Below are 26,516 nucleotides of genomic sequence, written 5' to 3' on the forward strand. Positions count from 1 at the left end.
GTTGCTGTTTACTGCTACCAATGTATTTGAAGTTCCTGTAATAATATAAGTACATTTAAAAAACAAAAATATATATAAATATATGTATATATATATATATATATATATTTTTTTTTTTTTGTGGCAAATGAATGAAGTGTCCTCCCCAATCGCTCCATTTTGCCTCTTCCAAGATGGCGGTGACGTTGACGTACAAATTAATGCCCAACGCGGTGACTCCTGCAGCGCTATCATAGCAGCAAAATAAACCCCGCTTTCCACTGCAATATAAGCCTGCTAACTGCCTAACTCTATTAGCATGCCCATTTTAAACCAATTCTCACCGGAGTCTCTTAGACGGCAGAATACAATCTAGCTTTCGAAACGGAATTAAGTTTACAACGAACTTTAAGTTGACTGATATTGTTTTTGTTTTGACGAGGATGGTCACGCTGGCTGTGTTGCTGACAGCTAGCTAGCTCTTCGAGCAAACTCCTTTTTACTTCACAAATGAAAGTCTAGTAATACCTTTTAGTTTGGTCACAATAAAAATATACACGGTTGTTTCGTGAGGTCACCACTTCGTGCTAATTAATTATAGTTCGAGACGTACAGTGCCACTGTCAAAATGTGGAGCCTTCAGAAAGTGTTTCTCTTTACTCTCGTAACTTCAAATCTAGTCACCCTATGTGTACACATGCATGAGTTCTGCCAAAAGGATGAACTTGACTGTCAAGGTCAAGACAGCTCTCCATCGTCCCACGTGAGCAATTCCAGGTGGAACTCGAGTATCTTGAAGCTGAGACGCAACCTGGACCATTTCAGAGTCTCTTGTCAGAAGCTCAAGGGTAATTGAATGAAAACGCTCCCACAAGCTCCCGGTCATCAACCTGATGCCTGATGTCCTCACATCTGTCTTGCAGAGGCTTTTCCAGTAGACCAAGTCCAGGGGAATTTGATTCGGACGGTGAAGAACTGCATTTTCTCCGAATCCTTTCCGACGCCGCTGCAAGGTCCAATCAGACTGGCTGCAGTTTCAAAGGTGACGACTACAGTTCCTCCTTTTTAACATTGCTAATATACATCTTCATTATATTTCGTGACGATGTATAAAAGTGCATGGATTCTATTAAACTTGTTTCCCACCTCTGATTTACAGGATGTCTTGGAAGGCCTTTTAGATTTGGACATGGCCGTGATCGGCTCTGAAGAATTCCGACAATACGTCAGTGGAGGAAAACCTTTTCCGAGCTCTGAGCCTCTGGCGCACAGATATGGAGGCCATCAGGCAAACTTGTCACACATTTCCACCATTTTCCAAAAGCAAAGTTAACCTCTGTTGATTCTAATGGAATTGAGAGTCCCCCCCAACACAGACACCCCCCCCCCCCAAAAAAAAAAACAACATACATTTAATTTGGTGGTTAGAGAATGTGCTAACTTATTTCAGACATCAACCCGGGAAACTTTTGAAAATGTTCCCTATTCGATCCAGTCGCAATTTATTACCGCAAATCAGTGATGTGGATCAAAACACAGTTGGTTGCTAATGTCATGACGTAAAAATAGCAATTTGAACATTTCAAGGGACAAGTCAAAATTTGCAACGACTGTTATACGATTGTTAACAAAAACTAATTTATAACTTTTTCCATTTGTCTTTATGCTAGTTTGGCTACTGGGCAGGTCAGCTGGGTGATGGTCGCGCACATCTCCTTGGTCATTATACTAACAGGTAAGAGAATATTTCAATATTCATTATTAAATATTCATCAATTGCATGTCTGTTTGATCAAATATTCCAGATGAAATGTGCATGACTAAATATTTCCAGAAAAGGAGAAACGTGGGAACTGCAGCTCAAAGGTTCTGGAAAAACACCGTATTCGAGGTACTTTGTTGCGGTTTCGGGTTCTTTTTGGGAAAGCGAACACGGTGAGATCAATGGTTGACGTCAGCGAGCCTTGTCAGGTTGGGAGACGGCCGAGCGGTCGTTCGCTCTTCGATCCGGGAGTTCCTGTGTAGCGAGGCCATGTATTTCCTTGGCATCCCCACCAGCAGAGCCGCCAGGTGACAAAACAAGCTACCAAAAAAAAAGATTATTTCTGAAGTTGTTAACTTTAAAGTTTCTAATGAGGAACATTTTCAATAAAAAATCTGTATTTGCTAAAAAAAATAGAACATGTTTTAATATAGAGGAAAAGTTCTATATAAAAAGGAAATGAAATCCAATTATTATTTTTTTTATTTTGTTCTCAGTTTAGTGGTGAGTGACGAGCCAGTTTGGAGGGATCAGTTCTACAACGGCAATGTGAAGACGGAGAGAGGTGACTTGGATTATTTGCGATTGTTTTCAACTCAACACAACGGATGACGTTTCATGTCGTGTCTTCAGGGGCGGTGGTGCTGCGCTTAGCCAAATCCTGGTTTCGGATCGGCTCCTTGGAGATTCTGTCTCAAAGTGGAGAGTTGGATCTTCTTAGGTGAGCAGATTAAAAATGACACCCCACGAAAAAAAAAAAGGTTATATTATTCTGGCTCTTTTTTTTTGTATTTCAGAAAGCTGCTCAACTTTGTCATTACTGAACATTTTCCTTCCATCCTTTCCAACAAGCCTGATAAATATTTGGTGGGTGATTGTACAAAGTGTTGAACCGTCCAATTCACGCTAGATTTAGTGGCCACTTCATTAGGTACAGGTTCATCAAATAAAAAATATATATATTAAGTCTACTTTTTTGTGCATTACTCTTTTCCATCATATGTATTCTTTTCGTTTTTCTTTTTTGTTTTTTTTCAGGCGTTTTATACAACGGTGGTGAATGACACAGCCCATCTACTGGCTGAATGGATGTCAGTTGGCTTTGCGCACGGTAAGACTCTCAAGCGCCTCCCTTGGATGTTTGTCCGCACCCGCGTTGAAATTTGCAATGCGTCCCGCAGGCGTGTGCAACACGGACAACTTCAGCCTGTTGTCCATCACCATGGACTACGGCCCCTTCGGCTTCATGGAGGCGTACGACCCCGGTGCGTTGGTGGACATTTGTCGCGTACGAGCTCATCCGCCGATGAAAGATGTTTGAATTCCTGCAACCGTCGCAGATTTTGTGCCGAACGCGTCGGACGACGAGGGAAGGTACCGCTTCGGCGCTCAGGCCCACGCGGGTCTCTTCAACATGGAGAAACTGTTGGATGCTCTCAGGCCGCTGCTTTCCACGCCTCAGCAGGAAGCGTGAGTAAGCGACCACGTTGACATTCCACAATTATTTCTCAACTTCAACACGCATCGTCTGCAACATCTTCTCTTTTTATTTTCAGGGCTGGGATGTTTTTGAAGAAATTTATTGATATTTACCAAGCAAGGTGAAGTGGACTCTCGTTGTCATTGACACGCAGAGCCTACCTAATAAAACTAATTCTTCCTGAAATGCGCATCTGCTCTTAGGACTCGGCAGCTCTTCAAAGCCAAGTTGGGCCTGCTTGGGGACAGCGCGCACGATCAACATCTGGTTGAGCACCTGCTTCAGGCAAGTTCTCGCTCGCATTCCCCAAAAAATGTTTGCCGAAAAAAATCAACGAATGAACGAATGTGCTTGCTCACCTCATTCATGTTTGCGTTTGTTCAGCTGATGGAGGAGACGCGAGCAGACTTCACCATGACCTTCAGGCAGCTGAGCGAGGCTTCAGCTCATCAGCTCCGTCACGGGAACTTCACACAAGTGCGACGCCGCTCGTCTCTCAGCGAGCAACTCCGTCCCAGAATAATGACTGTTTTTTTTTTTTTGTTTACTTTTCAGGCCTGGGCTCTGCAGGATTTGGCTTCACACGGACGCTTCTCCGATTGGCTGCACGCGTACCTGCTGCGCCTCGACAGGCAAGCGACGCACATTCAGAAGAAAAAGTCCTGATTGCATAATTTCGACAGGGCTGTTTAGACTTTTAATAGCCACTGCATAGAAATAGCGTGGAATGATTTTGGTGTGACACGTCGATGTTTTTGTGCAGGGAGCCGCGTGACAAAGATGAAGATCGTCAAGCCAGGATGAAAAGTAAGCACAACAATAAGTCATTTTCCACCAAACAAATTCAAATAGGACTTTGGCATATATGCTACATTTGTTACGTTAACAATGTGGTCGCTAAGTCGCGGTGGGTGAGAACGACTTCCCCGTGAGTTTGTGTGGTGACAATGTGGCGTGACAACGATGTCGCAGGTGTAAACCCGAGATACGTGCTAAGGAACTGGATGGCAGAGTCGGCCATCCGCAAAGCAGAGATGAACGATTTTTCTCAGGTGAGCTTACCGCAAACATTAGCAGAATACAAAAAAAAATGTTGTAAAAAATATCAAACTTTTGGTTAGTAAATTCACGGAAATTATATAATAATGAAAAAAAAAATTATGAAATGAACCCAAATGTCCATAAATGCATTCATTTTAGAAAATCTACAAAAATACAGTTTGAGGGGGAAAATTTTATTACAAGCTTCTTTTAGTTAAAACATTTCCCCCCAAAAAATGACTAAAACCCCAAAATGTTAGATTAAAAAAAAGGGAAAAATCCAAATAAAAAGTAAGAAATCCAACACGATTTGACTGTAAATCCTTTTCTTTTTTTTTTTTTTAATGGAAAAGCTCTTGTTGTTTGTGGCCACTAGGTGGCGCTGCTGCATGACGTCCTGAGGCAGCCTTTCCTGACGCAGGCATCTGCAGAGCAGGCGGGCTATGCCGACAAACCTCCCTGGTGGGCCAAACACTTGAAAGTCAGCTGCTCCTCGTGAGTGACAAAAAACTACAATGTACCCTAATTACTGTATTTTTGTAATCATTTTTCTTCCATTCATATATATATATTACAACCTTTTAGATTCAGGTTTTTCATTGTTCCTTATTCACAAATTCACAAAAAAATTTCAGTGGTTGAAAAGATGTTTTTGTTTTTGAAGGCTACTATTTTGTTATTTTTGCCTTCTGTGTGTGATTTTTTGGGGGAATTATATTTTGGTCTAATTTCATATTTTTTAACTCATTCAATCCATAAGACATGAAGAAATGTAGTCCCCGCCTCCCGAAGACGTATTTATACGTATTAGTTTCCTCGTGAAAATATCTGGGATTAAATGAGTTAAACTAGTCTGTGTGAAAGTCAATTTTTGAGTCTAGCGGCTTTGGCTCTCGTTAGATTGTGCAAGTGAGCTCAGACCCACATCTGTTTATTTCTCTTCAATTCAGGCAACTTTTGAGCTATTTCTAAACTTTTTAGAGGAGCACTTTCCTCTCTGTGAAGCTGAACAACAGATTTGTATTTGGGGTTTTTTCCCAGTTGCTTTTCTACATTTGGTCCATTATTAAATTTTTCTACTCATATTTTAGCGTTTTTTTGTTGTTGTTTTTTTTATCAAATTTTTTTCAGATTTTTGTAATCTGTCCAATATTTCTCGTAAGATCATATATATTTTTTGGGGGTCTTAAATCTCTCGTTTTGGGTGTAATTGTAATTGTTATATTTTTTGGGTGATACTTACCCACAACATAATACTTTGACTCGTGTCAGTCCAAAAGTTATTCCACATGTTTTCAGCATTTTATTCATTGCTAAATTATAACGTTATGGAATTAATTTTTAAAGACTACGTTGACTCTCGTAAACCTGACATTCCACTATATACACATCTCGCAAACAATGTCGACTTCAAATGTTGAACGGTTGAACCCAAAGCTTTAAACTTAATTAATGGAGGTCACGCTTCTTCTGCATGGCACGCATCAGTTCTGACATTAAGTCACCTCCATCTCCTCCTCCTCCCTGAAGAGAGGGTGTAGTCCTCTTAGGCGGAGGCGGCGGCATCTTCTTCACCGACCCAGAAGGCCGCATCGGAGTCCTCGGGGGGCCGCTGGCAACCGTTGTAGGAGGCGGAGGAGGTGGTGGTGGCGGTGGCGGAGGCGGAGGCGGAGGCGCTGCCCCCGAGAGCGGAGGTGGTAAAAATCCTGGATCAGGAGGTGGCGGCGGCAGGTTCGTGCTCTTGAAACTCGGAGGAGGAGGCGGTAGAGTTTTCCTGTGAGGCGGGGGGGGCGGTAGGGTCTTGGCGGGTGGCGGAGGTGGTGGCAGCGAGCCAAAATTGGGCGCCGGAGGAGGCGGGGGGAGGAAGTCCGGCGGAGAGTCGTCGCCGGGTGGTGGAGGAGGAGGAGGGGGAGGGGGAGGGAGGAGGTTATCCGCAGCGGGGGGAGGCGGCGGGAAGTTGGTTGTTAAACGTTGCGCTTGGGGGGGTGATTTGGTTGCAAGAGTAGGCGGAGGACAGGAGAAGCTGCGGTTGGAAGCCGGTGGAGGAGGTGGCGGAGGGGGGAGGGCTTCGTCGAGTGGTGGAGGAGGAGGAGGAGGTGCGAGTGGCATGTTGTTGTTTGCGTGTCCGTTGGCGACTTGACTTTCTGATTGGTCTGTGAACACCGAAAAAAAAAATGGTTCAAAGTGACCCGTGCACATTTTGTGCGTGCGCACGTGTGTTTACTTTGGCCTGACGCAACGGCGCAGCTGGCCCAGGCGGAGCCGATGGCCACCTTCTTCTCGGCCGTTTTGAAGTTTTCATACAATTTGGAGCCATACTGCAAAACACGCATTTCGTCCAATCGACTTGATTTTGAAGCCATGGTGGAAGTCATCGTAAGAAATACCTTTGCGATGCGTATTCCGGTGACCCACAGGTTCATGGTCCAGGCGTCGTCGCAGCACAAGTACTTAATGTACTGAGAGTCCATCTGGATCTGAGGATGCTGACCGCGCACAAACGATCGCAACGCAAAGCAGCAGCGGAAATAAAAGACGGACAAACCTGACGCCATCAAGACTTTTGAAAATGAAATGTCGTGTTGATGCCTTACTTTGAGCACAAAGCAAAAGTCGCTGGGCGCTTTGTGTTTGGCTCGCAAGTCTTTCCCGTAGTAAACGTTGACGTTGTCAAACTGCACGAAGCACACCAGGTCCCGAGACGACTGAGGAGAAAAAAAAAAAAAAGAGATTGTGATATTAGGTCATAGAATCCACGTTTAAAAAAGAAGAATGCCTCACTCGCGATTATGAGGACTCGATGAATGGATTTTTAAATCTGATTCGAGATTATATGGAGTGACCGCTACGTTTACAATCAAGTTCCCAATTCCAAAGGGATTTTTCAACGTTGGACGAAATCGTTGAGTCTCGGATTGGAACAATTACGCAAATATTCCGGAATGACTTGTGGGGGTTTTCATGTGGACATTTTAGGGAATTATTTCGGTTGTTGAGCGAGTCAGGAATAAGTGACTGATTCCCAGGCCTTTGAACTCTGACCTTGGTCTTGCCTTTGGGCACGTAATAAATCCCGGAGGCTCTGAGCTGGAAGAGGCGGGCCTTCCACGACTTTTTGCCGTCCTCTTTGAGGTGCAGCACCCCCTCCAGGTCGGGCACCATAATGGACGTCCCGCAGAAGTTCTCCTGGCGATGGGGCGGGGATGCAATTAATTGTTGCTCTCAAAATCAAAAACAATCAAACAAACAAGGACCCAAAGAACATTGTACCTTGATTAAGATTTCCTTGTCCTTGTCCTTCATGTCTTTCAACACCTTCTTATCTTTCTTCCATAAGTAGAATTTCTGTACACACACGAAGCTCAGCGGAAGCATGGACGGCAATCGTTGTTTTACCGATCGCTCGATTGGACTGACCTGAGGGTTTTTGAAGACTTCATACTTGTCTGGGCTCTCCTGAAAGAGGATCCGGTTCTGGCTGTCTCTGGTCCAGGCCAGCAGAGGCTCAACCAGGTTTTCATGGTCCTCAAAGGTCCTCGCTAGCGACACAAAAAGGGGGACTCAAATTGGGCCTGGAAACGCTAACCCGGGTTTGAAAACCGAATTGGAGACGCCGCCTCAAAAGTCTCGTTTGAAACCTGCGGCAAGCGGCCGACTGAATGTGGCACTCCAAACAATTGCGCCAAAACGTGCCCAAGGAATTCGGGAAGACGTTGGCCTCGTGTTGATGGAGATGAAATGTCATGCGTCTCGACAAAAGTTGGAGAAAGACTCCCCCGTCTTTGCCTTGACAGCAGACAAAACATTCGGGTTGTTTTCCGCATGTTGGCCGCTCGGCTAAATTTAACAATCGTGCCGGCGTTTCCTCTTTTTATTCGGAGCAACCGACTCGAGAGGAAACGGCATCAGCTCAAATTAGAAAGACCATGCGGTGTCATTATTAAGAAAACCCAAACGGGCGTGCGCTGACCCAGCTGCAGTTCGGCGTTGGTCTCACACAGGCTCCAGTCCACGTTGCAGTCGCAGTGCGTCTTCTCGCAGAGGTTGTCCAGCACCCGTCGCACGTTCTGCCGCTCGTCCACCATCAACGTTTTGGAGCTGCCGTCGTTCATGCTCACCTTCACCACCAGCTGGAGCGCCACATGCCACCTTGCTTAGAAAAGCAGAAGCTCACCTAACACATTGGATGCTTCACCTTTTTCACTTTTGCTTCTTTGAGCTTCTCCAGAGCCAGCTTGATTTTGTCGGCCTTGATCTGGGCCTCAATCTCCTCCTACCGGGCCACCAAAAAAAAACCCAAAACCATCATTACCTCGTCGGAGGTCCGAATCCCCATTTTTAATGAGTCGAAATGGAACGGCGCGTGGATGTAACATGAAATATGATGTCAATGTGGAACGTTACAAATCATGCATGAGTGTCATGTCTTTTATAGCGCGGAAATCCAAAACACTTTGGCCCAAAATAGAAACAGAAGCAGAAACTCAACCATGGAAGGTTTGCTGGATCGCGGGGGTGGCGGCGGCAAGCCGGAGGTGGCGGGCGAGTCGCTCAAGGGCGGCGGAGGCTCGGGCTGAGGCTCCTTCAGACTCTCGATCTCGGCCGCCAGCTTCTCCTCGGTGGCGTTGAGGTCGGCCACCAAGTCGGCCATCAGCGCGTCCAAGTCGTTGTCCTCCAGCTCGTTCAGAGACGCTGGCGTCAAGTCGCAGCAAAAGGCGGCATTTCAAAATAGGGGCAAGTCATTGGAGCTTTCGCCATTGAACAGAATGTGAGAGTCGGGCCTTTGAAACGCGACATTCCAAGTTCATACATCAGCGAGTCGTTGGTGAGATGCGAAGGAATATAAATATGGTCGAGTCAAGTGCGGAGGCCATTAAATGAGCCGATGGATGACCCGCTCGCATTGTTGCTGACTTTCTTTCATTGACGCTTCGCAAGTGTGCCAGAGTTGGACTCCACTGCGACCTTTCGTGACCTTGAGCCAACACGTTTGTGCTTCCGGGACCAAACCCGTGCCTTGACCTCACTTGAACTTTTTTTTTTTTTTTTTTTATGATCATGGCGTCTGCTGCGTTGAGTCGTTCGGGCCCCGCCGCACAATGTAATCTTTGTTCCACTTTTAACGTCTGCCAGATGTGCTGGCGAGCGACGCCACGTCACTCTCCACACGTGGGCCCAACATTCACACCCGATTGGGATCGGCACCAAAGTCGAGTCGAAAAATGATTTCGCAAATTGACTTCAGATAGTTTCAAGGAGCCGTGCGAGAAATTGAACAGGAAGTCGGCCATTTTGGTTTCAAGCAGCCATTTCGCTTCTACGAGGAATCAATAATAATCAATAATCAAGTACGAGACAATAAACACAAAGTCACCGTTGAAGCCGGCGGAGAGGTCGGCTTCGCGTGGAGACGAGGGGGGCGGCGCCGCTTCTTGCCCAAGACTCTGCCACGAGGAAAAAAAAGAGTCAAAAGAAGAAGACGTCGACAGCATCGTGCGCGTCAGCCAATCAGAGCGCAGGAACCCACATTTCAGCCTCGGTGCTTCTTGCCTATTTATCAGCCTTTCCAAGTTATTTAGGGAGTTCATTTTGCTAACGGCAGGCTGGAGAAAATACTTGAGCATTTTTTTTCAGTTCATGCAAATGAAAAAAAATAAATAAATAAGATTTGAAAACATGGAGAAGGGAGATTCCTCTACCGGCCGTATTCTTTTTATTTGGTTTTTATATTTGCACCGTTTGCCCATCTCGCGTGAGTCTTAATCATCATTTTTCCTTTTGTTGTTGTCATGGCGACGGGGGCGGGGCTCACCTGCGTCAGGAGGTCCATCTCGCCCAGCAGGTTGCTGAACATGGCGTCGATGTCCTCCATCTGTCAAATCAGGACAAATCCTCACTTTTAACGGCACATATGCAAAAAGTCGTCGTCGCGCGTCAACGTTTGCGACGGTGGCTAATTTGCATAACAAATGAAGTTTGTAAACGTTGCGTAGAATTGCTCCAAAAGAGTTTGTAGCATGTTCGCAAGTCTGTTTGTGGCGGCTAAGTGTGCGGCGGATGGAGTTGTCACGACAACGCGCACGCCAGGAATGAGCCCAGAAAATCGCCATTACGCTTTTGAAGGTGTTCACCGACATGACGTTTAACGCGCGACATGTTCGCCGACACGTCACGCAAAGCACGACGACGTCAAAAGTTGTTTTTGAAGAACCTGCGCTCAGCTTTTTCTCTTCACAGGCTTGTTCGTTTGAAAGCAAAGGTATTTCAAGTGTTCTTTTTTCAATCCTCACGACGACATGTTTGCGTCAACTGCTTTGAGCGTCGTACCACTTTGACACCAAAGCTTGTTGACCTTGTCGAAGAGGAAGTGGTCGCTTACTCGCATTTGCGATGTCATAATGCCAAAGGAAATGACGACATCATCGGCCAGCGTTGGGGCAAATAGTTGATTGTACTTCTGTCACTTTTTCAAATCTCTCGACTTGACATCACAATGGATTTTTCCGACATAACTAGAGAGAGGGCAAGTCGAGCGCGCTTGGCGGCTTCACTTTGAAAGCCAAACGTGAACCAAGAATTGACGAAACAGAGACTCTCCATGTCTTACCCAATTTCATAGAAATGTTGAATGTTGTCTGCTGCCAAAATGTTTGGTGAAGCAACCCTTCAAAAGTCAAGCGGAAGAATTCACGAAAAATGGCCGAGGATGGCGCATTCACAGTTTTCGGAAGACATTTGGATGGCGAGTCCACCGTTTGGTTTCTTCTCTGAACACACGTTGCAAATTCATAAAAGGCAAACCATTTGGTGGCTGGAGAAACTCGTTGAATACAAACAAATCTGGACTTGACGTTACCAATTTTCAAGTGGCACACGCAAACGTGATGTCATTGTTTAAAAGTCACACTCGGAAGAAAGGCGACGCCCCGTCACGCTCGGCGGGAGAGGAAAAGCTCAAATAAGACGAGATGGACGCCAGGCGACGCATTCAAAAGAAAAAGACACGTTGAAAGCACAAACGCTTTTGTTTTTTGCCGCGGTTACGCAATCATCCCCGTTCACATTTGATTCTTTTCTGCGGCGCGTCCACGACATGCTTCCCATTTTCGCACAACCGTGCACAAACGCAATCTCGTTGTCCATTTTGGCAGATCTTCATTTTGCATGATTCTGTTGTTCGTTCGTCTCTTTGCACTTTGGGCTCGTTTCACAGCTCAGAGAAGAAGGTGGCGCCTCCTCTTTTATAAGAAATCGAAATAGAACACCAAAGAAAACAAAACACTTCTGGTCTCGGCGTCTGACTTCTGCATTCGCGCCTCCATTTGTCTTTTTACTTCAAGTGAAACTTTGGAGGCATGAAAATGGGCTGCATCGGAAAAAAAAGAACAGAACCGAAGGCGGCGCCGCAAACACGCTCAATAAAAGATGAGCGCCAACTCTTTGGTGGTTTACGAGAGGTTCGACTCACTTTCTTGTCATTTCCTTGCAGCAATCAAGTGTACAAATGAGCGAGGGCACACGCACACGTTGAGAAAAAATCTCAAATATGGCTGCCCTTGCGTTTGTGTTGCTTTGAATCTTTTTCAACCGACATTTGTCGGCCTTCCTCGCTCATCCGTTGCAAAATTGTGACGTCTTGCGAACAAATGACTTGAACTCACCTTTTCCAATGTGTGTGCGTGGCTGTCAATATCCTTCAAGAAAAAGGCGTCTTGGACATCAGTTTAAAAAACAACCCCCCCCCCCCCAAAAAAAAAAGTTATCCAGCAAAACGAGGCCGTTCGATCGCGACGAGCAGTTTTCGGGCGTGTTGGCGAACGTTAGCTCATCTGCTGCTTCTTTTTTTTTTTTTGACAACCTCCTTCCTGCCCAATGCGGAAGTTCACGTCCAGACCTGCCGCTGCATTCCTGCACAACACTTTCACAACACTCGTGTCTGGGCCCGCCACCAGTTTGCTCGCTGTTAATAATTGTCCTCAGTCAAACATTGATTGACGCGATCCGTCTCTCGCACGTTTGCCAATGGAAGCGCCGTAGGAGAGGAACCTTCTGGCGGCGCACACGGCTGACTTCCGTTCTCGTGAGATGATGACAAGCGGACATGTGAGGTTGAACGCTCGCTCGCTTGGGAGATGAAATTGCCAAATGCTTCAATTGCTGAGTTGGCGGCCGGCGCCGCCAGCCACGACTTTAGCCGTCAATGGCAATGAAGGCGTTGGTCACGGTTGAGGATTTGGTTTGGAGCTGCTTGCCCGCTTGTTTAGTCCTTCGGCGGATGACTTGTGCTGTAAATTGGCGAGTTGTTTAGTTGCCGCGTTTGTGGGCGAGGTGCCGATTTGTACGTTGGTTCCAAGTCGATTGCTTGCTGGTTAGTGCGGCGCTTGCTTCATTGTTTTGGGTTTTTCGTTTTTTCGTCCGTAAGAGAACGGTCACCGAGTTTGTAAAAATTTGCCAGAAAGTACTTGGCTCAAATTGGAGCTCACGAGGAAAAGCGTAAATGACGCAGACACTCTCTTTGTTTTGTGATTCGTTTTTGAAAAGGTTGACAATAAATTGCGGGTGTTGCTCAACATCAACACACACACGACTCAGCGCAACGTCAGTGGTCCTCAAAGTCCGCATTCATCGACAACACATTTTTTTCTTTCAGCCCGCAAAGAAAACGTTGCGGTGTGGCAAAGTCACAAGTCTGTCTCGGGACCGTTCTGAGTCGCCGCCGGCTCTCCTCTGCACGCGAGGTGGCTCGGGTCGCCGTCTTTATTTGCGCTTCTCCTCGAGTCAACTCGGGCGCTTGGCCAGCAGCATCTTTGCCACTTCAACGCTTTTCACGGCACACTCAGCAGGACCACTTCACCTCGCTGGCGTGCGGCTTAACTTTCTTTTTTTTTTAAGTCACCTTAAGTCCAGATGGCTGCATGCTTCAAGAACCATTCGTCACATTTGATCCCGGCGTGCCTGCAAATGCCTTTTTAGTTTGCGCTTGTTTCAAAGCAATCCAAGAGGCAAAAGCAGCGGCGAGCGTGCAAATGCCTTTTTAGTTTGCGCTTGTTTCAAAGCAATCCAAGAGGCAAAAGCAGCGGCGAGCGTGCAACACAATCCGCCGTTTGTCAAATTGTGGCGTGAAACGTGGGCCGCGTTGCTTTTTAACGAGCCGGCGACATGCTGGCCGTTCTGCACTGAACTCAAAAAACACAACACAACCTGACTTTGGGTCCGCTGGTTCCTGCTGTCGGGGAAGGGGGGGGGGCGGAGTATCCCCGGAAAGGAAGGACTGCGTCCCTATACGTCGGCCCTCAAGTAGCCCACGTTGATTTGATGAAATGATTTGGTCTTAACATGTTTTGTGTCAATGGAAGAAAAAAAAAACATCTTGAAGCGGAACGCTATGAGTGAAAGTCTTCTTTTTGTTCCCTCAAAGAATGTTACCGGATAGTCGAGAGCAGAAGAAGGTTGTGGACAACACGATGGTGAGCACATTTGAGGAGCGGCAGCTGCCTCGACACGCAGACGCGGCTCAAAAAGACACAAAGCGTCAGAAAAAGAAGTGGCGAGAGCGCCGCAAAGTCAAGAAGGAGCCAAATGAAAAGCGTCGTCGTCGTCATCGTCTGGGAAACGACAAGCAACATTCGGCCCTTTTTCCCGTTGAGCACTTCAGCATTAAATTGGAGCGGTTCTTCCTTTCCTATTTTATTTGTAATCGAAAAGTGATCAAAACTTTCTAAGCTTGTTTCCCAACACAATATGTGCAATAATTCTCCCATTTGTCATATCTTTTTTTTTTTTTTTTTCTCGCTTGCAATTCAGTCAGGTTGCAGTTTTTCTTCTTGAACATCTTCTGCCACGTCTAGCGCGCTAAAAAGAAGATGCGATGTCATGATCGAAGTTTCCGCTCCGAGAGGGGTTTGCTTTGGATTGCGGTCGCTAGGAGCTGTCGGCAGGCGAGGAGTTAACAGGCGCACTGAAACCTGATGCTAATTAAGCTCCAGGAATGCCATATCATGGAGTTGGGAGTCGGCGGCTCCGAGGGGCTCCGAGGGGCTCGGAGGGGCTCGGAGGCCAGATGCATGGCTGGCGTGTGCGCCGGATGCCGCATTTCATGCCGAACGCCTTTAACAAGGAAAGGTAAATAGCAAACGTCGTCGTCGCGGGGACGCAAAGGTTCGAATCTTTCGCTTCACTTATCTGGCTGAGTAGAAATTTGTCTTGAATTGTGACTATTTTTTTTCTTTTCAATCAAAGATCAGATTTTTTTTCAAATGTAACTGTTTGGTGACCAGAGCAGCAAGCACTACTTTTTTTCAGAAACGATTCTATACGTGCTATGAGAGAAAAATCATCATTTTGTCTGACTTGGTCTCTAATTCTTTTTGGGGACGTCTTCTGTTATGGACTGAAAAAAAAATCATCTGTTCACCGTTTTTGTGCGGACAGCAAAGCCAAAAGTGAGTTGAGGAGCTTCATTGAGATAAAAGTAGTCATTTGCTGGCAACTTTCGGAAATGACGTTGCATTCTAAACCTTTTGGGGGTCCCATTATTGTTTGTTTTGTTTTTTCACGACAGGATGTTGTTGACGTCATCGGTGCTGTGGCTCCTGGTGCTCGCGCGTGCGCACGCTGACTCGTGCAAGGGGGGCCGGTGCGCAGGTTCTAGCACCGGAGACCCACGGCCGTGCACCGGCGACCACTGTCCCTCAGGCCGATCGAACAGACCGCCGCGTCACGCTCTGCCCGGCGGCCCACATCACGCCTCCTCCTCGGGAAGCCCCCGTCCGAGAAGCACCGCGGCGACGTGCGCCGACGCCGACTGCGCTGAGGCGCTCAAGACGAGCAACCAAACGCGGGACTGTCAAGGGTTGGAATGCCGCCTCCCGCTGCGGATTATCAGAGCCAAAGAGCGCGGCGGGGATGCGGGTCAGAGCTCGCCGACGTCCCCTGCTGCCGAGCCGCTCCCGCCGCGTCATCGGGCTGACAGAGCTGCTCAGTTCCTCGGAGACTTCCCCGAGTTTGGGCCCCCGTCTTCGGAACTCGGCGGTGCACCTCTGGGGGTCCAGCTCACCTGTGACGTCAAACCGGGTCAGTGTTAACTTCTTGATTCGTGCAAAACTTTGATTGACATGGATAGACCAAAACTGGGGTACGGTTTATCGTCTGCTTCAGAATCTTCAAAGTGAAGTACGACCGAACTGCAATTCAGACTTTACCGACGACTGCGTGACTCGATTCATTTTAACAGCCCTGCTTGTCCGCCAGGAGAAAACGAAGTCCCCTCAGAGGATGCCCTCATTCTCCACCTCCGGCTGGCCAAAGGTCAGGAGAAACTGGTGGAGGCTCTGCGGGCGCAACAGGCGCTCCTCGGCGAGCTGCAGCAGAAGCTGGCCGACCAGCAGGAGGCGCTGCTGTCCCAACAGCGGGACGTCTTGAAGCAGCAGCATCATATGTCCGAGCAGATGGACGCGGTCAAGGTCCAGTACGGCCTCCTGACAGACGTGCTCAAGCGGGCGTCCTTCCAGAGTCTGCAGGGGGAGCTGCGGAACTACTTCCAGAGTCACCTGGCGGACCTCCAAAGTCAGGCCCGCAGCCATCTGCACAACGCCGCCCTTAAGGTGGACACGGACGCCAAGGTGATGGACGTTGTCGGCGAAGCTCATTTTCCCCAGCCGCTGCCGGGATGCTCGTCTGCTTGCCAGCCGGACCACTATTGCGACCTCCAGACGGACTCGCCGCAGTGCCGCAAGTGCAACATGTGTCCGCCGGGATTTTTCCTCATCTCACCGTGCTCCCCCACCACGGACACCATGTGCCAGGTATTCACAAACCTTCAAAGCCTTCAAAATGGCTCTTTTCGTTCGTGAAGATAAAATACTTGAGCGTCTTATCCTGCGCAGTCGGTCGAAACAGTTCCAGGGATGCGCACGAAATGATTTTCCCCGAGTCCACTGGTGTTTCTGAGTTTCTGAGCCTGTCATAGCCAAAATTTGAGAGACAAAGATACGCCCCTTTCGGTGGGCAATTGCCAAGAAGTCAGCAAATGTTTCCTGGTGGAAGAAGTTCCCAAGTCATCACATTAAGTCCGACGTAAACACTTGCGTCCCTCGTCGTAACATTTACTCTTCACGGTTTGTTTCACAGGACCGAGACGAATGTCTCGAACTGGCAAACGTCTGCGGCGAGCGAGTCAAGTGTCTGAACACTCCAGGTTTGTGAAGTGCCGGCAACAAAAAAAAAAGGCAGCGACTGTTTTGCGATGGCTTGATGTCGTTTGATCCTGTGGCCTCAGGAGGCTTCCGGTGTCTGGGGGTGCCCCAGAGAGAAGCCGAGACGGGCTTGTGCGGCCACGACTACTTCTACGATCACGAGCTTCAGGAATGTCAGGCCTGCTCCGACTGCGAAGACCATCCCGTCGTCGTCCCCTGCACGACCGTCGCCGACTCCGTCTGCGGTTCGGCCCCGGGGGGGCATCTCTCCGAGTCCTGGAGCGCTCGCGTCACCGTGCCCTCGGCCCTGAAGTCCGGAAGCGACATCTTCGCCGGGCTTCAGCTGAGCGTGCGAGGCAAGGAACGGAGCGATCTTCTCTCCGGCGAGGGCGGCCGGGTGACGTTCCGGCAGCACGGACTGCTGTGGATGGACCACAACTTTGCCGTCAAGCACAGCTGCAGGAACTTCCTCCAGCTGGGCTTGAGGTTCAACGGCAGCCAGGAGGAGGAGGCTCGGGAGCTCAGTGGGGTGCGTGTGGAGCAGCCTGAGGGCAAATACTTCCAGGGCGTGAGCGTCAGTGGCGGGGTGGAGGTGGGGCCCAGCGACACGGTGAGTCTTCTCCTGAGGAGCCCCAACCAGTACTGCAACCAGAGCAAGGACCTCCACGTCTATGACATGGCCGCGCCCACCTTCAGCTTGCTCTGGTTGTCGCACGACACGGGAGCCGTGGCCATGACGGCCGACATGTCCCTGTTGGCGCACTATCAGACCAGCTACCGCCCAACGTTTCGTGCCACTTCATTGTCTGACCCGTACATGATAGGCTTGACGCACGACAACCGCGGCGTGCGCTTCACGGAGAGCGGCGTGGTCAAGTTCGTCCTCCAACAGGCGCTCTACGCAATGGGGCACACTTGCGTCCGTGAGGGCTTCTTCCTGATGGCCTACATCAGCCGCAACGGCACCGGCCAGGAGGTCATGCGGGCCTTTAAGACTGGCGTGAACTACAGAGACACGTCCATCACCTTGGCGGGAGGCGTGGCCGTGGGTGGCGGCGACACGCTCAGCTTTGAGATCACGACACCGGCGCAGTGCAACGTCCGCTACTTCGGAGACGGCACCGGCATCAGCACACTCAGCCTGGTCTGGATCCCCTCAGCCGTCTCTTCCACGTTAACCGCCACGGTGGCCGAGGTAGGACAACCCTTTGGAGCGGTCCGCAACAAGCCACTTGCCTTTCGGCAGATTTCTCCAGACTCGCGACAGATCCGCCTGGCCCGCTCCGGCGAACCAAACAGCCGTAAGAACTTTGTGTTCCTGGAGGAGGGCACCGCTAACGTTGCCCTGAACCTGAGGCTTATCCACTCATGTAACGTCGTCAAGGTGACTCTACAGCGGACCGGCAGAGCGGGTCCAGGTGCGGGCGGGCTGGCCGGTCCCGTGGCTCAACAGGTTTCAGGACACATGCCGGAGGGCAGTGAGTGGGCCGGCGTGGGCCTGAGGGCCTCCTTTCATGTCCACAATGGCACCGCCGTCTACGTCACCCTGGACTGCATCCGCGGACGCATCAACCAGATCTCGCACGAGGGCGGCACCAACATCTCTATCCTTTGGCTTGCCGTGTGAGGCGGCATCGAGACTTCTTTTTGCATTTGCACAAGGTTGGCTTTCGAAAATGCCGAGAAGAACGTTATGTCTGTGGATGCAGAATCTTTGTTCTCCAGGTACTAGTATTCCACAGAAGTGAAATGAAGGAACTTGGACTCATCGTGTTTGTTAAAGACACTTCTCTTTTACTTGAAAAGACTTCTTCAGTTCTCTGTTAACCTGTTCATGTCTCCAAGGGAACGCCACTCCTACGATTTGTAGACTCAGTTTGTTCATTTAACATTATTCACCTCCCCAATCATCGCAGGTGTTCCCCAGGGCTCTGTCCTGGAGCCGCTACTTTTGATTCAAAACAGCTAAATCCTTTACGAATACAACATCCATTTTCACATCTAGGCAGATGACCCGCAGCTCGACCTTTCCAGCAAACACAACTCTTCTCACCGATGTCCTTGTCTAGTGTAAACTTTCGAAAACTTAGCAGCAAAATGAATGAATATTTGGATTAAAGGTGAAACATGAACAACACCCAACAAGAGTCCAGTTGCGTCCATTCAGCTTTTGCGGGTAATGTCATATTTTGAAAATGTTTTCTTTGATTATAATTGACTGTGAATTTGTTTGGCGTACTTGAGCTGGTTGAGCAGTGACCAAATTCTCTCGTGGAGTGTGTGTGCGCGTGCGTGTGTGTGCGTGTGTGAGGGGGTGTGCATGTGTGTTTTTGCAAGGTCCTGATTGTTTTGATCTCTGACGGGTTTGTATGTTCAATTGAAATGTTCGTTATTGCTTTTGTGCATACGTTCATTCCAGCAAATCCTTTTCTTATTGGTGATGCAAAACTTTGGTTTATAATACGACCGTTGAACAAAATAGACAAAAAGAAGGTAAAAGAGCAAGTTTTGGATTCAGTTGCCTGCCCAGATTGAAAGCAGCTGTGCCAGATGTGAAGCGTCAGATGGGGACGTGATGGTAGGGGGGGTTGAGTTTAGGAAGATTCCGTTCCCAATTGGAAAGTCGCTTGAGCGTGCAGATGTTTGAAGTCTGACGTCAATGAGTAAGCCGACGCATCATCCACCGCTTCCTGACTCAAGTCCTCACGAGGAAGATCACATCTTTTTCTGCCTCCAAAACACATCAAGTCAAACGTGAAGTGTGCCCAGTGGCCCTCACGGAACATCATCAATAACTGAAATGAACCCTGAAAAGTAAAAAGTTCCACAGTCCTCCTTAAATAAGTCCAATCGTCCAATTCACCATGACACCGACAAACATCACATGACCAAACCCAGAAAACAGGATAACCTGAGCCCTTCGACACTGAGATGTCAGGAATTTCTCTTGCAAATTGTGAGCTAGCAGTGCCCCCTAGAGAAAGAAAACGCTACAGCAAGTGGATTTTGCTGATTATTTGGGTTTTAATTGATTATCATCATCACTGGCCATATATTTATTATATGTTACATAACCACGATTTTAAAGACTTTACAACTTTGCTTTACGTTTGCATTACACTACACACAATTTTGTGGGCTGTAAATTCAGGATTACTTTAAAATGCACTTTAACAAGTGACCTTAATTTGACGGGAAAAAATAATAAATTATTTGACCTGTTTTGTCAAAAATCTGTCACCGGAAATCCTGAGACTTTTACGACCTGGAAAAACGTGGGACCTTCATGGTGAATAGTGTACAAAAACTATTTGACACATGTAAAAACACACGTTAGTGGACGCATGTTAATAACCAAATTACAAAATGAGATGAAAAAAAATCTAAAGATAATTCAAAATGTTTTTTGAATATTTTTTAGTTCCGCTCGCAAGTCCCATTCACTTTTGAAGGGGGAGTTTCTAATTTATTCATCAATAATATTTAAGAAAAAAACGTATACAGTTAACCTTTGAACATATTCAAGAGGAAATAGTGCATTTTATAATATTTTTGTTTCTGTTTATTTTGCACTCTAAGCCATGTTTATCATGTAACTGTTCCCTTCTTGAACTTGACTCCCCTTCATGTTTTCCACTTTGGTTTGTTCCAGTCCGATTTGAAACTCCGCGCGGGACAAGTCGTTCGAGTGTTGTCGGATGTTGATGTTTTGCGGCTAAAAATGACTACGAATGAGCTTTAATAACTAGCTCGCGTTTTTATTTCATGACGGCGACCAAGACTATTCAGTGTGGTGGTAAAAATAAACGACTTAAGTCGCCAAGATAATCGCTTACTAGCTTAATTTTGACCGCAACTTTCCAACGTCGTCCGACATCGCTTCGTGCTTGAATGTTTCACTTTCACAAAGTGTTGCAATAAATACTCTTCCTAGTTCTTATTTTATACCGCTAGTTGTTTGTTTCTTCGCGGAATGGACGCGGCGACTTGTTTGAAGTCTCTGTTGCTCGCCACGCAGCAGTACGAAGACGGCAGGAGCGCTCATGGTGCGGCGCAGCTTCTTAAACAAGTGGAGGTGACCTGACTTTTAAAAATAATATAACAATTTTAAGAATGATAATTCCTAACTTTCATGCACTCAGTTTCGTTTTCTAACGTTTTCGGTATTGTTCCAATAACTGAAGAATGACATATCACGATTATTGTGGATGAATTGTCAACTGTTAGCGAGAAGCAGAGCACTTGCTGTGTGTCACCTGCATATTTAATTTATTTTTTTTACTCCATATCTGAAATTCTTCAAGAAGGCCTTTTTAAATTTACTTTTGATTTGAAAAAAAGAGCAGAGCCATTTTCATGTTTGCAGGAGTTTTCCTCCCTCAAATGTGACCGGCTGCTCTCCTCGGGTCAGCAGCTGCCCACCGAATGTGTCCGCAGGCTGGTAGAGCTCACCAGTAACGCAAACACGTGCCCCAACGTGGCCGGTGCCATCTTGTCCCTACTGACGCAGCTTGGTACTGTTTTATTTATTTATTGTACAATTCTTCTGTAGTTGATCATTTTCAATACAGCAACTCCTTCCAGCTTGTGATGATGACAGCAGGAAGATGCTGCACATAAACTTCAACCTCACCAACATCCTGGCCCTGCTTGTTCATCGCCACCACGCCACCCCTGGAGAACCTCTGGTACTGCAGGTTAGTCATTGCAGTCCTTCCTCCGTATTAGTTTTGTCGTGGGGTGTATGTTCCAGATCCACCCACAATAGGTAAACAGCTGTGATATGGTTGTCTTTGCCATATCAAGGCTCATGTTTTGAAGGAGTCACTGAATCAAGATTTTTAAAGCAGAAAAAAAAAACATTTTACTTGGGCCCTACTCTACCATCAATGACTCCCACGTCACTCACCAGGCCCAGCCACACTTTTTAAAGCCACACACACATTCAAAATCACAGATACTACAGTGCAGAGCGTGAGGATGGCGACCCCAACTGGACAGAAATAATACTCGCACCTCACAGGCACATTTTGTATTGATACTATGCGTTTGTAATATGGATAATAAAATGAATATATGGTTGCTGCATCACGTATTTCCATCTATTGCGGGGGGGTTCTGCTTCTGTACGGCTACTGCACGGCAATTATGTGTGTGCGAAGAGTTTACAGTTGCTGCAGAAGCTAACCTACAGCACTCGCCTCTTCCCGCCCTCGAACCACGTCCACGAGCTCATCGGCTTCCTCATGTCCAACATGTAAGACGGACATACATGCATACAGGTGCATCTCCATAGATTAAAATAAGGCTGGTGTGCGTGTGTGTATGCGCATGCGGGGGTGTGTGTGTTTTCATCTCCAGGATTTCGACTTTGGTTTTTTTGGTCTTGAGATGCACCTTACACACACACACACACACGCGTAGCTCAAGTTTCAGCCAATCACAGCGAGCCGCCTCTTTCCTGGCAGTCAGTCACACAGTGATGACATCATCATGCCGTGCCTGGGCCTGATGGCCAACCTGTGCCGAGATAACCCCGCCGTGCAGAGTCACATCAAGTCTCTGGTGAGTACTGACGGTGCCGTGTGTTTTGCTGCTGTAGAGAGTTCGCCGTGCATTGAGGAGAGAAAAATGAAAGTGAAATACAACTGAAATGTTGTTCTTCAAAATCAGGAAAAGGTGAAGCCGTTTTATCGGACGCTGATCAGCTTTCTGGCCCACAACAGTCCGACTGTGGTGGTCTTCACGTTGTCCATCCTGGCCAGTCTGACGCTCAACGAGAAGGTCGGAGAGAAGGTGGGCGTCACATCGGTCGCCGTGGTGATTTGGTGACCTTTTTTTTTTCATGCGGCTTCATTCTATGGTTGTTTACGTGTTGAGAATCGGAACTCAAGGGTATTGTGTGCGCGTGTGTTTTCTGTATTTGTGTGTTCTTTTGTGTATTTGTGTGTCATTGAGAGTATATTTTGTTTCTCTCTCTCTATATCTATCTATATCTATATCTATATCTATATCTATATATATATATATATATATATATATATATATATATATATATATATATGTATGTATGTATGTGTGTGTGTGTTTCCACCACAGCTCTTCGATGCCCCTAACATCCACCAGACCTTCCAATTGGTCTTCAACATCATTGTCAACGGCGACGGCACGCTGACCCGAAAATACTCCGTTGATCTTCTGATTGATTTGTTGCAAAACCCAAAAATTGCAGATTATCTCACTCGGTAATCACACGCACGCACGCACGCTTGCACGGACGCACGCAGTGCCTAAGGCAGTTTTGTTGCTGTCCGCAGGTACCAGCATTTCTCTGCGTGCGTGTCTCAGGTTTTAGGACTGTTGCAGTTAAAAGATGCCGACTCAGCAGCCAAGGTGAGTTGCGTAACTTGTGCGTCTGCACCTGCATGCGTTAGAGTTGCGCAACCTCTGGAGCTCGGTTGTTGTCCGTCCGCAGGTTCTGGAGCTACTGCTCGCCATGTGCGGCGTGACCGGTCTGCGGCCACTGCTGTGCCAGGTGCTATTCAAACCGGCGGCATCCAAACTCAGGCCGGCGCCGGAGTGCACGGCCGAGCCTGGGCTGGCGCTGGTGCGATGGATCAGCTCGCCTGTGGGGGGCGCCGAGGCCTGCTCGCTAAAGGCGCTGCAGCTGCTCAAGGAGCTGCTGGAGGTTTGTGACATTTCATTCAGGAAGTCGACCAGAGTGTCACGTGACCGCTTTTTTAATTGCCTTTGCTCAGGAGGCAGAGGGTGCCGCCCACATGCCGGACGGAACCGAGAGGTTTGTGGAAATGCTACCTCCTGTACTGCTGGACTTTGTCAAGGGTCTGGACCCACTCACCCAGGGACACGCCCACCTCAGGCAACACTGCCAGCGCGTCACTCACGTCAACGGCGTGCTGCTCGATATCCTCGCCGTCCACTGACATTGTCCATTTTGAGCCGGCGGTGGTGTTTGGGCCTTTCTGGCCCTGACCTTCCACCGCAGTCGCCATCATGATGTCTTGCATTGTTTGGTTCATCAAAAGGCCTTAACCGCTCCACTCATGTGCGGCAAGGACACCACACGGGCACTGCTGTCGAACCAGGTGAGCGCCCAGCGGTGCCTCTTGCAGGTGGAAACGCTGCTCGGCTGTTATAGCAACAACCCCGTGGCCTGCCTGCCATCAGGCGCAGACGACAGCATCAGGTCAGCCAATCGGGTGCCGCCCATCATCTTGCATGATACGTCATGACAACGCGTGTGCATGTGCGTGTGTAGTCAGGTGTGCGCTGAGGCTCTGCTCAGCACTTTGGTGCTGATGAGCAAACTGCGGCAAGCGGTCAAGGACATGGAGACGGCCTTCTACCGGACGCTGCAGGTGGCCTCGACCTTCCCGCTCGTCGCCTCTGCGCCATCCTCACCTTCAACTTCACATTTTGCTCCCCAGGACCAGAGGATGGCCACGCCCCTGGCTCTGGCTCTGACCTCGCATCACAGAGCGCACGTGCAGACCAGCCTCGCTCTGCTCTTCGAGGCCACGCCGCTCCCGGACTTCCCGTCGCTGCTGTGAGTCTCTGACTGTGCCATCGGCTTAAAGGGGATGGATTTTTTTAATTATTAGGCCCATAATGGTAATAGGTTGCTGGTATTCGTTTGTATACAAAGGCCGGCAAGTTGTCTACATGGACGTGAGGGCTCCAGGGATCAAGTCACGCTATGCTGCCATCTTGTGGCAAAAGTCAGTTAAGGGATTTTCATTGAGCCAAAAATAGCTCATTGTCGCCATCTAGTGGCAATTCGAAACCTTTTGGATGTGCCGTCAATTCCTCCCCCAAAGTATATTTTGGTGGTGAAATGTTGCATCCACTAGTGAGACAGCGAGCAGCCAAGCATGATGCTTCAATTTGACAATTTTAAAAGTGGAAAAAATGCACGGTCTCCTTTAAAGTGTGCCGTGCTTCTCCTCCAGCCTCGGTGACTGCATGGCCGCCAACAACGCTTACCGGCAGAGGGAGGCCGAGCTGTTGGGTATTCCCGTGCAGGAAGTCCCGCCTCCTTGGACGAACGCCAACGCTTTGGAAGTGTCTGGCGCATCCAGCGGCATCCACAGCCTTGTGGAAAAGCTCCATGGCGGCTTGGAGGTCATTAACACATTTCCTGTCTACTTCCTGACCGTTCTTGAGTTGAGTGCTGCCCCCTTATGGATCGTAGCTGCAGGAGCCGGCCAAGGATGTGCACGTGTCTGACATCATCAACGTCTACGAACAGAAGCTCGCCGCCCTTGCTGTAAGTCATGAAAGAATCCCCTCGCTAGTTTGGATTTTGTTACGATCGACAACTTGAGTTTGGGCGGCGGGGGGGCGGTGCGGCAAGCTCAGATTGCAATTTCCTTCACGGAGGCAGCACTTGATTCAGCAAGATGCCCAATGACACCGCTTATGGAGCACCGGCGACACAACTCGACTTATCGCCGCCTTCCCTTTGGCCTCAACATGATAGTCGTAATCTGGCCTTCAGGACCTGCTGGAAGCAAAAGCCGTGGCGCAGTCTCAGTCCGACCGCCTCATCACTCAGTATCACTTCCTGCAAGCTCAGGCCGAGGCCGAGGTGAGCCTTTTTTGTCTTTTGACGCCTTTGCCGGCAGCCTAGATGGCAATGAAGTCTCCCTTTGGCGTCCGTGACGTGAAGGCTCGCAAGCTGGCCACCCTGCTGAAGGAGGCGGAACGGCGGTGCGAGGACCTTCGGGGCGAGCTGGCCGTGCAGCTGGAGGAGGCGCGACGCTACAAGGCCGACACGAAGGAGCTGCTGCAGCACAACGCCCGACTGCAGCTGGACTCGGAGGACCACCAGACCCTCAAAGGCGCCTACGACGCCGTGCTGCGCAGGTCATTTGCATATAGCGGCTTGTACTGGATTCAAATTCCTGCGTCGTGATTCTCGCGTCGCGAATGCGTTGGCAATCATTCCGTGCTCCCTCATCGCTATAAAGGATTTGCTTCTACATTTGAGTCATGAGTCAAATGCAAACCCGGATGACGTTAATGACATCACGCAACAAACGAGTTAAACAAATTTGATGGTCAGGTTCGATGAGAGCGAGAATGTGCTGAAGGAGCTGCAGGCGGCCCACGCCAACCTCAACAAACACAACGACGCACTGAAGAAGAGCCAGCAAGCTCTGCAGCTGCAGCACGACAAGTAAGAACACTGTTCAGTCCCGTGTGTTCACGTGTAGCATGTTAGCCAAAATGCTGACCGCTTAGCAAGTTGCACGTTAGCATGTAGCATTTTGGTTGCCATGCTATTATTTGCGTTTGCTGCTGGCTCTTGTCAGGACCGCGTCACTGTTGAAGGCGAAGGAGGAAGAGATGGAGTCGCTGCAAGCAAACATGCAGTTGAAGGACGAGAACATAGCAGGTCACATCTGTCGCTTTGTTAGCATGTAGCATATTAGCGGTTGGCATGAGAATTTGGCCTCGCCGTTTTTTCATCAGCTCTGCAAGGTGACCTGCGGAGGGCGGCGGACGAACGGCGGGAGACGGAGCAGCAGAAGCAGGAGCTGGAGGACACGCGGGACGCGTTGAGGAAGGAGCTGAACAAGACGGAGCAAGCCAGGAAGGACGCCAGCATCAAGGTAACCTCCACGGGTCCTTTCGTCGCCAGCTTCTCGCTCCGACACTTGTGCCCGTGCGCAGGCGTCGTCTCTGGAGCTGCAGAACAGTCAGCTGGAGGCCAAGCTCAACAAGCACTCGACCATGATCGCCATGATCCACAGATTGAGCAGCGACAAGAAGAACGAGGACAACCTCTTGCTGTGATGCACGAGAAGAATCAACAAAAAAAAAAAAAAAGCCAGACCAAAATGATTTGTAATTCAAATGACTCTTTCCCTGTCTTTCAATAACTTAGTTTTAAGATTTGGCAAATAAATATGTACTTGTGGAAAATAATGAGACGTCCGTTTACGAGTATTTTGCTTCTTACCTTGGCGAACTCAAGAGCACAAATCAACCTTCTCACGTCAAAATTGAGTTGAGAATTTTTTGAACTCGGTTTGCT

The 26,516-nt window shown here is 48.5% G+C and overlaps 4 protein-coding genes across 11 annotated transcripts; 3 read left to right on the plus strand and 1 right to left on the minus strand.

The window, feature by feature from the left end:
- The first annotated feature begins 119 nt into the window (after positions 1-119).
- Positions 120-5,347, plus strand: LOC148318713 (uncharacterized). The gene is made up of 19 exons (XM_088282779.1): positions 120-827; positions 903-1,021; positions 1,139-1,267; positions 1,650-1,714; positions 1,814-1,870; positions 1,951-2,049; positions 2,239-2,306; positions 2,375-2,462; positions 2,539-2,608; positions 2,780-2,852; positions 2,923-3,006; positions 3,082-3,211; positions 3,298-3,342; positions 3,425-3,506; positions 3,606-3,698; positions 3,777-3,853; positions 3,985-4,028; positions 4,194-4,273; positions 4,639-5,347. The coding sequence occupies exons 1-19, from the start codon at positions 608-610 to the stop codon at positions 4,759-4,761; spliced, it is 1,746 nt and encodes a 581-aa protein (XP_088138905.1). The 5' UTR covers positions 120-607; the 3' UTR covers positions 4,762-5,347.
- Positions 5,348-5,542: 195 nt separating this feature from the next.
- Positions 5,543-12,319, minus strand: apbb1ip (amyloid beta precursor protein binding family B member 1 interacting protein). Of its 4 annotated transcripts, XM_088282778.1 has the most exons (13): positions 11,924-12,314; positions 10,075-10,134; positions 9,637-9,706; positions 8,752-8,954; positions 8,458-8,535; positions 8,233-8,392; positions 7,680-7,801; positions 7,533-7,607; positions 7,305-7,448; positions 6,857-6,967; positions 6,650-6,748; positions 6,487-6,580; positions 5,543-6,415 (listed from the first exon to the last, which is right to left on the minus strand). In XM_088282778.1, the coding sequence occupies exons 2-13, from the start codon at positions 10,132-10,134 to the stop codon at positions 5,712-5,714; spliced, it is 1,920 nt and encodes a 639-aa protein (XP_088138904.1). In that variant the 5' UTR covers positions 11,924-12,314; the 3' UTR covers positions 5,543-5,711. The 4 variants fall into 4 exon arrangements, with proteins under 4 accessions (XP_088138904.1, XP_088138903.1, XP_088138902.1 ...); XM_088282777.1 differs by having other exon boundaries at positions 6,487-6,748; positions 11,924-12,317; XM_088282776.1 differs by having other exon boundaries at positions 6,650-6,967; positions 11,924-12,316.
- On the plus strand, positions 5,942-18,601 carry nell3 (NELL (neural EGFL like) family member 3). 3 transcript variants are annotated; one of them, XM_088282767.1, is made up of 6 exons: positions 6,296-12,365; positions 14,067-14,384; positions 14,824-15,335; positions 15,513-16,066; positions 16,392-16,458; positions 16,540-18,601. In XM_088282767.1, the coding sequence occupies exons 2-6, from the start codon at positions 14,251-14,253 to the stop codon at positions 18,081-18,083; spliced, it is 2,811 nt and encodes a 936-aa protein (XP_088138893.1). In that variant the 5' UTR covers positions 6,296-12,365; positions 14,067-14,250; the 3' UTR covers positions 18,084-18,601. The 3 variants fall into 3 exon arrangements, with proteins under 3 accessions (XP_088138894.1, XP_088138893.1, XP_088138895.1); XM_088282768.1 differs by lacking the exons at positions 6,296-12,365; positions 14,067-14,384 and adding an exon at positions 5,942-5,993; XM_088282769.1 differs by lacking the exons at positions 6,296-12,365; positions 14,067-14,384 and adding an exon at positions 14,416-14,704.
- Positions 18,602-20,090: 1,489 nt separating this feature from the next.
- Positions 20,091-26,407, plus strand: cip2a (cellular inhibitor of PP2A). 3 transcript variants are annotated; one of them, XM_088282498.1, is made up of 21 exons: positions 20,091-20,531; positions 20,871-20,970; positions 21,041-21,153; positions 21,619-21,713; positions 21,925-22,021; positions 22,130-22,252; positions 22,556-22,701; positions 22,774-22,849; positions 22,932-23,144; positions 23,215-23,380; positions 23,519-23,663; positions 23,736-23,835; positions 23,905-24,023; positions 24,427-24,598; positions 24,669-24,743; positions 24,975-25,064; positions 25,146-25,342; positions 25,542-25,655; positions 25,792-25,874; positions 25,952-26,091; positions 26,153-26,407. In XM_088282498.1, the coding sequence occupies exons 1-21, from the start codon at positions 20,430-20,432 to the stop codon at positions 26,273-26,275; spliced, it is 2,589 nt and encodes an 862-aa protein (XP_088138624.1). In that variant the 5' UTR covers positions 20,091-20,429; the 3' UTR covers positions 26,276-26,407. The 3 variants fall into 3 exon arrangements, with proteins under 3 accessions (XP_088138624.1, XP_088138625.1, XP_088138623.1); XM_088282497.1 differs by having other exon boundaries at positions 20,092-20,531; positions 20,823-20,970; XM_088282499.1 differs by lacking the exon at positions 20,871-20,970 and having other exon boundaries at positions 21,028-21,153.
- Positions 26,408-26,516: the final 109 nt, after the last annotated feature.

The sequence above is a fragment of the Idiotropiscis lumnitzeri genome, chromosome 19 (assembly GCF_059441095.1).
Source record: "Idiotropiscis lumnitzeri isolate Australia: NSW breed Sydney's pygmy pipehorse chromosome 19, RoL_Ilum_1.0, whole genome shotgun sequence".
NCBI classification, from domain to species: Eukaryota; Metazoa; Chordata; class Actinopteri; order Syngnathiformes; family Syngnathidae; genus Idiotropiscis; species Idiotropiscis lumnitzeri.

What these genes read in the sequence shown, in the direction of transcription:
- cip2a (XM_088282497.1), top strand. Translation starts at nt 20,430, where the DNA reads ATGGACGCGGCGACTTGTTTGAAGTCTCTGTTGCTCGCCACGCAGCAG. An exon ending in AGAGTCACATCAAGTCTCTG is followed by an intron (nt 22,022 to 22,129) that starts GTGAGTACTGAC and finishes CTTCAAAATCAG; the next exon opens with GAAAAGGTGAAGCCGTTTTA. An exon ending in ACGAGAAGGTCGGAGAGAAG is followed by an intron (nt 22,253 to 22,555) that starts GTGGGCGTCACA and finishes TTTCCACCACAG; the next exon opens with CTCTTCGATGCCCCTAACAT.
- apbb1ip (XM_088282775.1), bottom strand. Translation starts at nt 10,134, where the DNA reads ATGGAGGACATCGACGCCATGTTCAGCAACCTGCTGGGCGAGATGGAC. An exon ending in AAGAAGCAAAAGTGAAAAAG is followed by an intron (nt 8,393 to 8,457) that starts GTGAAGCATCCA and finishes GTGGCGCTCCAG; the next exon opens with CTGGTGGTGAAGGTGAGCAT. An exon ending in AAGTCTTCAAAAACCCTCAG is followed by an intron (nt 7,608 to 7,679) that starts GTCAGTCCAATC and finishes GTGTGTGTACAG; the next exon opens with AAATTCTACTTATGGAAGAA.
- nell3 (XM_088282767.1), top strand. Translation starts at nt 14,251, where the DNA reads ATGCCATATCATGGAGTTGGGAGTCGGCGGCTCCGAGGGGCTCCGAGG. An exon ending in CCACGGACACCATGTGCCAG is followed by an intron (nt 16,067 to 16,391) that starts GTATTCACAAAC and finishes TTTGTTTCACAG; the next exon opens with GACCGAGACGAATGTCTCGA. An exon ending in CAAGTGTCTGAACACTCCAG is followed by an intron (nt 16,459 to 16,539) that starts GTTTGTGAAGTG and finishes CTGTGGCCTCAG; the next exon opens with GAGGCTTCCGGTGTCTGGGG.
- LOC148318713 (XM_088282779.1), top strand. Translation starts at nt 608, where the DNA reads ATGTGGAGCCTTCAGAAAGTGTTTCTCTTTACTCTCGTAACTTCAAAT. An exon ending in CAATGTGAAGACGGAGAGAG is followed by an intron (nt 2,307 to 2,374) that starts GTGACTTGGATT and finishes TCGTGTCTTCAG; the next exon opens with GGGCGGTGGTGCTGCGCTTA. An exon ending in ACAAGCCTGATAAATATTTG is followed by an intron (nt 2,609 to 2,779) that starts GTGGGTGATTGT and finishes GTTTTTTTTCAG; the next exon opens with GCGTTTTATACAACGGTGGT.